This window comes from Octopus sinensis, linkage group LG3, assembly GCF_006345805.1.
Source record: "Octopus sinensis linkage group LG3, ASM634580v1, whole genome shotgun sequence".
Taxonomy (NCBI): Eukaryota; Metazoa; Mollusca; class Cephalopoda; order Octopoda; family Octopodidae; genus Octopus; species Octopus sinensis.
Window position 1 is genome coordinate 11493744 of NC_042999.1, and position 13796 is coordinate 11507539.

Consider the following 13796-nt stretch of genomic DNA (forward strand, 5'->3'; position numbering starts at 1 on the left):
TGTAGAATCTGAGGCAGAGAGTGTGTGGCTGAGTGGTTAAGAAGTTTGTTTCCCAGACACATGGTTTCAGGTTCAGTCTCACTGTGTGGCACCTTGGCCAAGTGGATTAAGTAAATGGAAACTGAATGAAGCCTGTCTCATGTGTGTGTCTTTGTAAAAGGATTGTCACAGTTATAAAAGCAGTATCACCCATTTCCAGTATTCGGGTGAGTCCATGTCTGACCATGGGGAAGTAATTAGCTTCGTCGGAAATAGGTGACGGTTGGCTTCGGGCAGTTGATGCGAAAGGATGGGGGCAGCTGTGTAAAGAAGTGCCGATCCTTAACTGTGGAGGGAACTTGTGGAAGGGGTAGACTCAGGAAGACATAGGACGAGGTGGTGAAGCACGATCTTCAAACGTTGGGCCTCACTGAGCACGATGACAAGTGACTGAGACCATGCTTGAGAAGACTGCCAAGTGAAATCAGAGTCACGGCCAGTGGCACAGGTAAGTGGCACCCATGACAGTGGCACAGCAAAAGCATCCATTGCAGTCTGGAAATGGTTGGCGTTAGGAAGGCCATCCAGCCATAGAAACCATTCCAAACCAGGCTGGAACTTAGTACAGCTCTCCAGGTTACCAGTTCTATTCAAAGTGTCCGACCGTTGCCAGCATGGAAAGCAGACATTAAACAATGATTATAAACAGGGAAATAAAGCAAGGTCGAAAATGCTGAAACAATTTTATCATGAAGAACATTTTCGAACTGGTTTCAGTCTCTCTGACTTTTTTCAACTTAGAATAAAAGTATGAAAAAAATTAAATGAAATGTTTTTTAAAAATATTTCCATAGTCTTCAAGGGACATATTCCTTTTTTTCTGTCTGTCTGTCTCTTTTTTACTCTTGTGAACTCTTGGTAGCAGATGTAAAAGAATATTTGATATGAGGGATGTGAGTAGCCAAGGAAGGGGACAACGAAGAAGAAGAAGAAGAAGGAGTAGGAAAAGAAGAGAAAGAAGATGAAAAAGACGGGAGTGGATGTTGGTAGAGTCTTCTTAAATGGTCAAGTGACCTAAAAGTGACCAGTTGTGGTTAAAACAGTTGTGATTGGAATTGTTCTGAATAAATTCATCATTTTTAATATTTGCGTGGGTATTATTCTAAGGCCCTTGTAGTAGTGTCATTTGTGGTGGACGCGTTCAAAAGGGGTTTATATTTTGCAATAGAATATAACACTTTGCTAATGCGCTGATTATAGGTTGTATCGTCCCTGAATTTATAAAAGGGGAAAATTCTGAATTTGGGTTGTTTTTTAGTGACACAAATGTTGATGTGTTCCCTAAATGCTATTTTTCTGTATTTCCAAATTTTAATCTGGGATCTATGTAGGGTCATCATCTGGCATAGACTGTCTTTTGGTTTGGCCTCTGTATTGCTCTTGACACCCTGAGCAAGTTATTAGATTTGCCAAAGCACATATGAAGTTTGTTTTTCACTGTAAAACATTGACCTTGTTTGAAGGAGAACTCTGACCCCTCAATTAGGTTGACGCATATACCACAGATAGGTCATCCGCATTTTTTACTGAAGGTTTCAATGTGGTTGACGAGTGCACTTGGGCTTTTGTTAGAAAACTTGTCGTTGAATTGGGTTGTTTTTTTCCTCTTTATGATGGTGTACGTTTGGAGGATTAAATTCATTCTGTGGTCCCTTTTTAGTTGAGGAGAAATCACAGAGGAATGTTCTGGAAGATGGTGTTGAAGGCTTCATTGTGAAGGGGGTTGTGTGTGGAGATGTATGGTAGGCTTTTGGTTGTAAATCCTTCTTTAGTTTGGAATGTCTGAATTTGTGCATGTTGAGTTGTAGGGCACGTTGTAAGTCGATATGAGTTAGTGAGGGGAGGCAGTTCCGGCTGATGTCTAAATCCTTTAGTTCATGTTGAAGAAGTTGCTACGACTGAAACCAGTGCCAAAATGTTCTTCAGGATAAAAGGATTCTACCTTTGTCTTATTTTCCTTATACATATCAACTCATGTGTGTTCCTTTTCAACCTTCTACATATATGTGTGTGTGTATATATATATATATATATATATATATATATATAGGCATGAGTAATAGAAAATGGATTGTACTACATTTTTAATTAAAATCATTACAAAATTGTTTCCATACATCGTTAGACCCATAATAGATGGGGTGCTGTAATTAACAGGTTCTGTAATTGCTGTCATCTATGAAAGGTGTCAGGTATGTGCTGCTTTGGAGGTTTGTTTTAAAGAAGTCCTTTGTTATGTCATACTGTCATGTTGTCACTGAGTGTTGGAAGGAATACCCAAAGCAGAGTCTTCAGCAATTTGCTCATGGGCTCTTTTGTCTGCAAATCACACACTGCTTTCAATATTTATTCTTGTACATGTAGACACACACACGACAGGCTTCGTACAGTTTCTGTCTGTCAAATTCGCTGAGAGGCATTGGTTAAGCCCGAGTGTAAAAGTAGAAAGTCGTCTGCAGTACTGTACATGGGGATTGAACCAGAGAGCCTGTGCTTGTGAAGTAAACTTCTTAACCACACAACCATGTATGTAACGACCACCACCATTGAACATAATAAATATTGTCTGGATCTTCAATTAAATATCTTTTTGTTGAAATGTCAAAAGTAAACTCTCGTTTGTTATTTTGATTAAAATGCCTTTTAATTGTTGTTTAGTTTCAGTTATTGGCATCGACGTTGTTCAAAGATCAATCAGAAGACGAAGAGATGACAGAGAGTAAGAATCGATTTTCTTCCATTTTTACTTTGATGTGCAATTGAATAACATACGAGAGAGAGAGAGAGAGAGAGAGACGGAATGAAAGACTCCTTTCCACCTCACCAAAAGTGAAACACTGTTTCTGTGTCGTATTCAAGTGGATGTGGTTAAATGGCCAGGCAGCATGGTCTGTTTTCCATGCTAGCATGGGTTGGACGGTTGCAGTGGGGTCTGGAGAGCCAGGTGGCCACACCAGGCTCCAGTCTGATCTGGCAGTGTTTCCCTTCCTAACGCCAACCACCCCGTGAGTGTGGTGGGTGCTTTTTACGTGCCACCAGTGAGAATGGAAACACATGAAAGTGTTCTGTCCAAGACAAAAGGTTAGAATCTTGTCTTATACACAGCAGCAACCGATAAAAGACAGCCTGAAGGTATGTTCTGTTGTACATTGGAGAAACGTTTTACATGTAAAACAGACCTTAAACGATGATGATGATGATGATGGAATATTCTGTGTATCCTACTTAAATATCTACACATTTCTTAAAGCCTAAATATCACAGATATTGATCCTTAATTTATCGAACTCCCGAAAGGATGAAAGACAAAATCTATCTCAGCAGAATTTGAACTCAGAACATAAAGACAGACGAAATACCGCAAAGCATTTTGCCTGACATGCTAAAGTTTCTGCCAAAAACTAGTATTCACCAAACGTGTATTTCACTTTGAATATTCCAACTATATCAATATCACTGAATTTTTATTGCTCTTTATCAATTTCATTAAGTATGTTCATTAAATTTCTGTAAAAGTATTTCTTACTAAAAAGTGGTAAAGACACAATAGATGAAAGGAATTATTGTTTGTAAATGAAGAAATGTTTTTATTTATTATACTTTTTGAATTGTACATGGTCTTTGAAACGTGGTGCAGGCCCTGGCCATGCCAGCTCCTGTCAAGCTGTCCAACCCATGCCAGCATAGAAAACAGGCGTTAAATGTTGATGATGACACAATGGGGGTTGATCAATTATCAACGATTCCATGAAGGGGTTAATTAATTAGCTTGCCACCCCTTCTTTTAAATAATAATAATAATAATAATGTACAGTGCTCAGGTGCACTACAACTCATCTAAAGTGTATGTATAATCAGGTGTAGTTTCAGCTGATTTCGGAAAGCATGAGGGCCTTAAAGAATGCAGTGTCATGGCAGTCAACAACTGACGCAGGCAGTTTATTCCATGCTTCAGCAACTCTGAGCGTGAAAAAATGTTTCCGAAAGTCATGGGAGCTGTGTTGTTTTCTGACTTTGTAGGCATGTCCACGTGTGTTAGACACATGGAGATCAAAAAGGTGTTCAGTGTTGTTGTTGGTGAGGTGGTTGATAACTTTGTGGGTGTTTACCAAGTCCGTCGCCAGACGCCGGAGCTTCAGTGAATCCATGCCCAGGAAAACAAGGCGCTCAGAATATGGTAGGTGTCTGATGGAGGGTATGCGTTTGGTTGCATGTCTCTGGACAGATTCCAGGAGGTCAATGTTCTGAGCAAGATAGGGGTTCCAAACTGATGATGCGAATTCCAAGTGTGGTCGTACCATAGCTGTATACAGTTTTAAATAGATGGCTGGAGAGCGGCTAACAAAAGTCTTGCTGAGTGATGCCAAGACACCCTCGGCCTTCTTGACAATTTTAGAGATATGCTTTGTCCAACGCAAATCACTACTGACAGTGATGCCTAGATCACGCTCGCAAGAGGATTTCTTGATATCAGTGTTGTGGAGGGAGTATGTGGACGCAGGGTTTTTTCTCCCAAAATGCATGGTGGTACACTTGTCCACAGCCAGTTTCAGTTGCCAGTCTGTGATCCATTGCTGCATTGTGTCTAGGTCTGATTGCAGGAAAGAGTTGTAGACATCAGGATCTGTCGTCTTGATTTCAAGGTACAGCTTGATGTCGTCTGCATATTTCAATACTGTGGCATTCTTTAAAATGGCATCTATGTCATTAATGTATGCCACAAACAAGAGGGGACCAAGGACAGATCCCTGTGGTACACCCAATGACATCTCATATGGTGTAGAATGCTCTCCTAGAACTGTGACTACCTCCTTTCAGCTGAGAATGAAGGATTTCAACCAGTTAAAAAGGTCATCCCTCACACCCATTGCAGAGAGTTTCACCATAAGCCTTTTGCGTGGCACAGAGTTGAAAGCCTTAGCAAAGTCAAGGTAGACAACATCCACCCATGAGCCACTGTCAGTGATCTGAGTAATGTCCTCAAGGAACTTGACAAGCTGATCACTGCAGCTGGAGTTAGGGACAAATCCATATTGTGAGGGTCAGATGAGACTGTGAGAGCTCCAGAAGTTCCAGAGTGTTTCTCTGACACACGATTCCATCAGTTTTGCAATACAGCTAGTGAGACTGACTGGGCGATAGTTGACAGGTGATGTGCGGTCGCCCTTTTTGAACAGAGGAATGACACTGGCAGTTTTCCACTGCTCCGGAGTAGCACCATTGTTGAGACAGTACTGGAAGAAAATAGAAAGCTGGTGTAAAAGGAAGTACCTGCCACGTTTGAGAAGCAGGTATGTAACTCCATCGAGACCAGGGGAGGCATAGTTGCGCTTATTTTGAAGGTGACGTCGCAGCATTGCAGGTGTAAATTCCATAGTTGTTATGGAATTTGCTGTTAGTGATGGTGAAGATGGTACATTTTGACTTTCAACAGTGAATATGTTTGCATAGCACTCGGCAATGAGTTCTGCGCATTCCTTAGGGTCGTCAGTGATCTGGTTTGTGTGAGGGTTGCGAAGAGGGCCCACTGGAGAGTGAGGTCTCTGCTTTGAATGCACATATTTCCAGAAAACCTTGCTGTCAGGATTGGCTGCTATGCACTGTTCAAATTCAAGCACTGCTTTTTTTGTCACTTGCTTGAGATGGTTGGAAGATTTATTCCGCTTCTTCCTGTTAGTGTCTGATTTATGCAACTTGTATTCCCATTCAGCAGTCCGACGTTCCTTCCTGGCAAGTCGGACCGCTGAAGTTTCCCAAATTGCCCTTTTGGGGCGGTTCTTCTTTTTCTGTTTACGTGGCACTGATGCTGCACATGCTACCCATATTGAGTCCAGGATACTCTGGAGTATAGTATTCACATCTCCAGAGTTGTAGAATTCACGCCAGTTTGGGTGCTGTAGTTCAGTGTGGTACAGGTTCCAATCTGCTCTCTTCCAATCGAAGGAAGCAGATTGGAGATGGTTCAGGTTTTTGTTGCCCGCAAGAGCCAGATTGGCGATGATCATAGCATGATCAGAGTCACCTAGAGGTTCCTCCGTAGTGCAATTGATAACCGCTTCAGGAGTTGTGGTGAAGAGCAGGTCCAAGGTGTTGTCGCCTCTTGTTGGAGAGGTGACTACTTGTGACCAGTTTGAGTCCAGTACAAGCTCAACAAAATCGTTTGCACTCTGTGGCCAATGGAAGGTTTCCCAATTGATCTCAGGATGATTGAAATCGCCTGCAATAAAAACATAAGTGGCTGTTTTCCTGGCAGCAGCTCGGAGAATATTGCAAAGCTGTGTGTCCCGATGGTAACTTGGGGGACGATAAACAACGCCAAGCAGGAGTGTTGACATGGTCATACGTACGTCACAGAAAAAAACTTCTTCTTGTGATTCGTTCAAATCGGCACAAGGAATTACCGAAAAATTTGAACGAACGTAGACCATCACACCACCACCACGGCGGTTAATGCGGTCCTTACGGAAGAGGTTGTACCCCGTAATGTTGAAAACCCCATCACAGAGTAAGGAATGCGCCCATGTTTCCGTGACAGTGATGAAGTCAGGGTCAATACTTCTGACGTAGGCGTTGAACAAATGTATTTTGTTGCATAAACTGCGAGCATTTAAGGACAACAATTTGTACCTTGCTTGCAGTTTATGATGGTGTGTAGAGGGTGGCAGGTTGTTCTGGTTTAGTTTCCCTGAGTTGCTGTAGTTTTTTTGTACTCTTTGTCCTTGGATTGGAAAATGAGAGGGAACATCTTTGCACGTGTTTTGATCCTTCATCTGCCATTGCCTCCCTTCTTTACCTCAGTGAAATACTTATGAGACACAGGTAGCAGTGATTGAGATGCAATCAACCACAACGACACCAGTTTCAACCTTCTTCCAACCAGGGTCCATAATTCTGCTCCTCTTTGCCACACAGAAAGTTCATAATATAGGACACGGGGCCAAAAACTGCAATTTGCTCTGACAGAGATCAACCCCAGCCGTTTTTACTGTAACTGAGTGAAATGCACCCAAAGTCCATTGGTAAAGTTTCTTCAGTTGTTGCCGGAATTTAAAAATTGCTCTTAGGATTCTGTATGATTCGACATGTTTTCAGAATATTCTTGCTTTCGGTTTCGGTTCTGCTCTCATACAGTTGTAAAGAACAAGGACAGAGATGTGTGAGGGGAGAGGTGGGGAGTGGCCATATAATAATAAACCAAAGTGGGGGGAGTGGTGGTGGGATGAAGAGAGAGATGGATAGCAGAGTGTTGTAGTGGTGAGAAGCCATCAACAGAAGATAGGACAGGGTGAGAAAAATGAATGGAAAAAAACAAAATGGAAATAACTTTTATAGAAGTAATTTTCCACATAGGATTTAAGAAACTTCCAAATCCCCAAAGTCCACATTCAATCCTTATCTTGGTCTCTGTTTGTATTGTGTTTTTTATTGTTGTAAACTATTTTTTTCCTTTTTAAATATTTAAATCTGTTTTTAAAAGTGTTGAGTTTATTTGCATTTCTGTTTCTATTTCAGCTGATGTGGAAGTAAGCAAACATTTCCACAGTCGGACCCGACTGTTTGATTTATTGGTGAATTATTTCCCTGAAAATATGACTCAACCAAAAGGCAATCTCATTGATCTGATAACCCTTAAGTGACCGACAGATCCGTTTGAGCCACCTTTTTTTTTTCTCCTCCGGCCCAACCACGACCACCACCACCACCACTGCTGTTACTGCTGCCACCGTCGTTGTCATCACACACACTCACTCCTATACATACACTCAAACTTCTAGGAAAGTTGAGAGAGACCCAGTGATGCTTCTCAAAGACAATTCCTTCCTTCCTTCTTTCTATCCTTGACTTTTGGGACAATTAAAAGACACCCCCCCTTCCAACAACCATCAACAGCTGAAGTAAAACAGTTTAGATTTAAAAAAAAAATTTTTTAACTTAATTTCTTTTTTTTTTTTTGTTTTGTGTGCAACTCTCAGTTTCTGATAAGTGTATGTTTTTTTTTTTTTTATTTGTTCAATGCACACAACATCATATGCACTCTTTATGAACACCGGTGTGTATATATACAGTCTGGGTGTGTATATACAATTGATGAAGGCTGTACGTTTGTACCTGTGCAACTGTGAACATAAGGATTCCTGCTCTACAAAATACAAAGACATTTCTATCTCAACCTTCCCCGTCTCTCACACTCGTCAACATCTTCATCCAACATCAATGGTTTTTCAGTTCTCACCTCGTCTATTTTCTAGTCTTCCTCTTTTGCCATCAAACAGTTCATTCTTTATCGCCTCTTCCGACTCCAAATACTAATCACAAAAAAAACCTGACCCTTTTTTTCATGGTTCCAAGTCATCAAATCTTAATTCTGTGGTGTTTTATAAAAAACACATTTTCTAATCTTTTTCTTCTTTTCGTTGTTTTGATTTTCATTAATTTTTATGAAAAAGAAAAATAATGTTTAAGTTTCAGAGAAATTGTTAAGTCCAAGGATGACCAACCTGCTGGATTATTGTTTGTAAATCCAGGATTGTCTTAAAGTTTTATTAATTATGGATTTAAAGAAATTGTTTTTTGAACCTATTTAATGTTAGTGCTCGTTTGCATTGTATCCAGATACAATCTACTAATATTTAGAGATAAGCTGCAGACTCAGAGGGAAACCAAATGTTTTATCATTTTTCTGATTTTTATTTCCTCTGCTAACTTCCCAACACGTTTGCTCTCTCTCTCTTCCTCTTTACTCAACAATCTACTCTTACTAATAATATGTCTATTATTACTACTACTACTACTACTACTACTACTACTACTACTACTACTACAAAGTTGACGTCAGCTTTCTTCTTCTTCCTTCTGCTTTGACAACTGTTTTACTTCACCCAAATCCATCTTTTCTCCCTCCACACTCAACACACCACTTGGACAACCATTCTCTGCCCCACCCCTGCCCCCCAAAGCCTTTCTCTTCTGGTCTTGATAAAAATCTATCCTTGTCTTTCCCTGTGTTTTTTTCTTCTTCTTCTTTGTTTCAGTTTCACGATTTGTTTCTTGGATTTAAATTATATATTTTTTTTCCTTATCAAATCAAAACAAGTTATTTATTTGGGGAGAAAACGTAATGTTTTCACTTCTTAATCTCTAAATATCTTGAGACTTTCAGGGAATGCTGATCAGGAGAGCAAACTTGAAAAATCATTTTGTGTTTGAAACTAAACAAAAAAAAAAAGACTGCAGCAGACGTTGTTAGCGTCAACAAAATGGTTTTCTTTTCTTTTTTTTTTTTTTGTTTTGTGTGCAACTCTCAGTTTCTGATAAGTGTATGTTTTTTTTTTTTTTATTTGTTCAATGCACACAACATCATATGCACTCTTTATGAACACCGGTGTGTATATATACAGTCTGGGTGTGTATATACAATTGATGAAGGCTGTACGTTTGTACCTGTGCAACTGTGAACATAAGGATTCCTGCTCTACAAAATACAAAGACATTTCTATCTCAACCTTCCCCGTCTCTCACACTCGTCAACATCTTCATCCAACATCAATGGTTTTTCAGTTCTCACCTCGTCTATTTTCTAGTCTTCCTCTTTTGCCATCAAACAGTTCATTCTTTATCGCCTCTTCCGACTCCAAATACTAATCACAAAAAAAACCTGACCCTTTTTTTCATGGTTCCAAGTCATCAAATCTTAATTCTGTGGTGTTTTATAAAAAACACATTTTCTAATCTTTTTCTTCTTTTCGTTGTTTTGATTTTCATTAATTTTTATGAAAAAGAAAAATAATGTTTAAGTTTCAGAGAAATTGTTAAGTCCAAGGATGACCAACCTGCTGGATTATTGTTTGTAAATCCAGGATTGTCTTAAAGTTTTATTAATTATGGATTTAAAGAAATTGTTTTTTGAACCTATTTAATGTTAGTGCTCGTTTGCATTGTATCCAGATACAATCTACTAATATTTAGAGATAAGCTGCAGACTCAGAGGGAAACCAAATGTTTTATCATTTTTCTGATTTTATTTCCTCTGCTAACTTCCCAACACGTTTGCTCTCTCTCTCTTCCTCTTTACTCAACAATCTACTCTTACTAATAATATGTCTATTATTACTACTACTACTACTACTACTACTACTACTACTACTACTACTACTACTACTACTACAAAGTTGACGTCAGCTTTCTTCTTCTTCCTTCTGCTTTGACAACTGTTTTACTTCACCCAAATCCATCTTTTCTCCCTCCACACTCAACACACCACTTGGACAACCATTCTCTGCCCCACCCCTGCCCCCCAAAGCCTTTCTCTTCTGGTCTTGATAAAAATCTATCCTTGTCTTTCCCTGTGTTTTTTTCTTCTTCTTCTTTGTTTCAGTTTCACGATTTGTTTCTTGGATTTAAATTATATATTTTTTTTCCTTATCAAATCAAAACAAGTTATTTATTTGGGGAGAAAACGTAATGTTTTCACTTCTTAATCTCTAAATATCTTGAGACTTTCAGGGAATGCTGATCAGGAGAGCAAACTTGAAAAATCATTTTGTGTTTGAAACTAAACAAAAAAAAAAAGACTGCAGCAGACGTTGTTAGCGTCAACAAAATGGTTTTCTTTTCTTTTTTTTTTTTTATTCTGGGTAACTTTTCCAATAATTTCAAATGATTGTTCTCTTCTTACGTAAACTTGGAAACAGTTGAATATTATCCAACATTAAATTTTCTCATTTTCAGCAATTGACTTTTAGGTGGGAATTATTATCATAAAATGGAAAATTTTTTCACTGGCGCCAAACAAGAAAAAAAAAATACTCCTCCGTGTAAAATAAATTTTAAAATATTATTTCTCAGTTTATTTTGTAATTTTCAATTACAAAAAAAAACCCTTTTGTATGTTTTCATCTATCATTAATGTTTCCAAGAAAACAGCCCAAAATATAACTTTTTAATTAAGACAGAGTAATTAATCTCCCTAAATAATACTTTCATTGCATCAGAACTTCTTGTCTAAAGAATATATATTAAAAAAAAAAAAAAGGACCTCTAAAACCTAGAAAGCTTGAGACTTGTTAGTAGGGGTTCTGGCATCAGTGCTTTCTTTGCAGAACAGCAGCAGCAGCAGCAGGTTTTGAGACCGATTCGTATTTGTCGGTGGGTTTCATCAGATTTTCATGTCAGAAGTATTTTGCTATTTAAAAAAAAATGGGGTGAAAGAACTGTATTTCAGTAACTGTGATAAAGAAGTTAAATTGCTGACACCCACTTTTTAAATTATTATTCTTTTTTTGATTTTTTTTTTTCTCAAAATCGAAGAATAGATTTTATAAAATTCAATAAATATTAAAAACTTCCAATAAAAATAAAATCAATTTTTTTTTAACAAAAACTGTCACACTTTGGCCAATTTATATTTTTACAGGCTTTTGATACGGGACCATTTCATATGGAAATGAAACAGCATCAAAGAAGATAAAAACATTTAGAGATTTCACCGACTTTGCAGGAACACAATCACTTTTTTCTTTGCTCCCAACAACTCTTGTCTTTTTCTTTTTTCTTTTTCTCTGCTCAATCTACGACAGTTCTTTGTGTTATTTAGGTGCAGGCTGTGTGCTAAGAAGCTTGCTTTCCAACTACATGGTTCCAGGTTCAACCCCATTCTGTGGAATCTTGGACAAGTGTTTGCTACTGTAATCGTAGGCTGACCAATGTCTTGCAAGTGGATTTCGTAGAGAGAAACCAAAAGAAGTGTGTCATGTGTGTCCTTGCCTTTATAATGCAAGCAAGTTGTAAATGAGTATCACTGTCATACAAGCGGTCCTCTGAAAAGATTACCTTATTTGGGCATTGGTGGCAGAAGAGCTTCATCTGGCCTGGGAAAATATTTGCCTCAGACAGTGACCCATGCAAAAATGGAGAGGAAAATGATGTTTGGGTGTTGATGCAAAAAGATTTCTGCTGAGATAAACCCAATGTAATTAGGATCTCACGTTTGTTGAGATGGACAGGTCCTTTTGGTCCTCTGTCAGCTTCTCTGAAAATCATTCTATTTCCTCCCACATCCCATGACCAACAAAGTCTCCTCCCTTGCACATTGTATCTGACTCAATGTCCACTGTTTCTCCCAACACATCCATTTTTGTTAAGACTTGTAAACCAAGATATTTATGGGGATGGAATAGGGATTTTGTCAGGGATTCTTCCTCTATTTCTTTGCCATCCTTCCCCAGTGCCATGCATCATCTGTCCTCACCACAGTCACTTGGGGAAAGCAAATCTGTTTTACTGAGAATGCGCCGGTAGCATGTAAAAAGCACCCCCTACATTCTCGGAGAGGTTGGCATTAGGAAGGGCAATCCAGCTGTAGAAACATTGCCAGATCAGATTGGAGCCTGGTGCAGCCGACTGGCTTGCCATTCCTCAGTCAAACTGTCTAACCCATGCCAGCATGGACAACGGATGTTAAAACGATGATGATGATGATGATGTATGAAGCAAGAGTTAACTAATGGACAACGTTGAAGGGAAACGGAAGAAGATGCTTTGGAGAGGCAAAGAATTAGAAAGTTGTGTCAGGAGACTTTTTTAAAAAAATAATAAAACATGATAATGAGTGAGTAATGAAATGGAAATTAATTAAGACTAATGAACCTTTATAATTGGGGAAATTCTAACGATTGGAATTATAAGCTCATTTATTGACCCCTTTGTTACTGTATATCTGTTGAAATTCTTTCAATTAATTGACAGAACTTGCTGAGGCAAAAAGGTGAAATGAAAGGACACTAGATAAGGGGCTGAGCAATCAGCGGAAGCAACAAAGGTGTTGGACATCAATGTTGTAGATGAAAGTTGGTCTTATAAAACCAGACCGAAGAATGGTGTGAGGCAGCAAGAAAAAAAAAAGGGGTACTGTGAAATGAGCTGAGTCAAAAAGGGCAGTGGTTAGTGAAGGGGTTGCTATGAAACCAGCTGAAGTAACAGGGTATTGAACATGTAAACTGAATGAAGAAGGTATGAGGCTAACCAGGTGAGTAAAGAAGGTCTGCAGGAGCCAGCAGACAACCCTTTGGGGTCTCAGGGTGTTGCAGACTCAGCTAAAGTGAGTTGACAAAGTTGGAGGAAACGAGTCAAAGCAAAAGTGAACTAATGGAGCATCTGAGGCGATTGGGAACTAGGCTTTCTGGCCATGCCCCACCGAATCATTTCGAAAATCCTGATGCCCCCCTTGTGATATTTAATTTTTGTTATTCAAAATTTGGTTAATGTTTACAATATTACCTGGAAACAAAATTTTTTAAAAGTAGTGTAACGTAAAAAAAAATGTGCAGAAAGTAATGGGGAGGGGGGACTTCAGAAAATTCACAAGATCTGAGTTTTTTGCCCATAATTTGGTGACCATTTATCATGGATATAAATCCAAATTTTCAATGTTCCTCTAAATATTGATGAACTCATTTTTCAACAATTTCTGCAAAAAGATTTCAGTATAAACTTTCAGAAAATCTGCTCAAAAAGAAACCAAAAAATATTCCGTGAATCTTCTTCAGGTGCAAAAGCCTTTCTTTCTATCTTTTTGCTGAATTCGCAAACTGACCGGTGGGAATAAAATGACCTTTTAATTTTCACCTCTGCTCAAAGCATACACGTGTGTGCATTTATCAGTACTTATAAATCTCTCTCTCTTCCTTCCCTGACCCTTCCCACACCATTCAATTCTTTCACCCTTCACCCACCCAACACCCTGCAGCACCACATTTTTC

At 38.9% G+C, this 13796-nt stretch overlaps 1 protein-coding gene across 1 annotated transcript in view; it reads left to right on the forward strand.

Moving 5' to 3' along the window:
* Window positions 1-9249, forward strand: part of LOC115209277 (muskelin) — a 48141-nt gene extending 38892 nt beyond the window's left edge. Inside the window, exons 20-21 of the mRNA XM_029777586.2 lie at window positions 2698-2758; window positions 7552-9249. Of these exons, the coding sequence (XP_029633446.1) occupies window positions 2698-2758; window positions 7552-7676 (186 nt within the window). The 3' untranslated portion in view covers window positions 7677-9249. The remainder of the gene's footprint in view (window positions 1-2697; window positions 2759-7551) is intronic.
* The last annotated feature ends 4547 nt before the right edge of the window (window positions 9250-13796 follow it).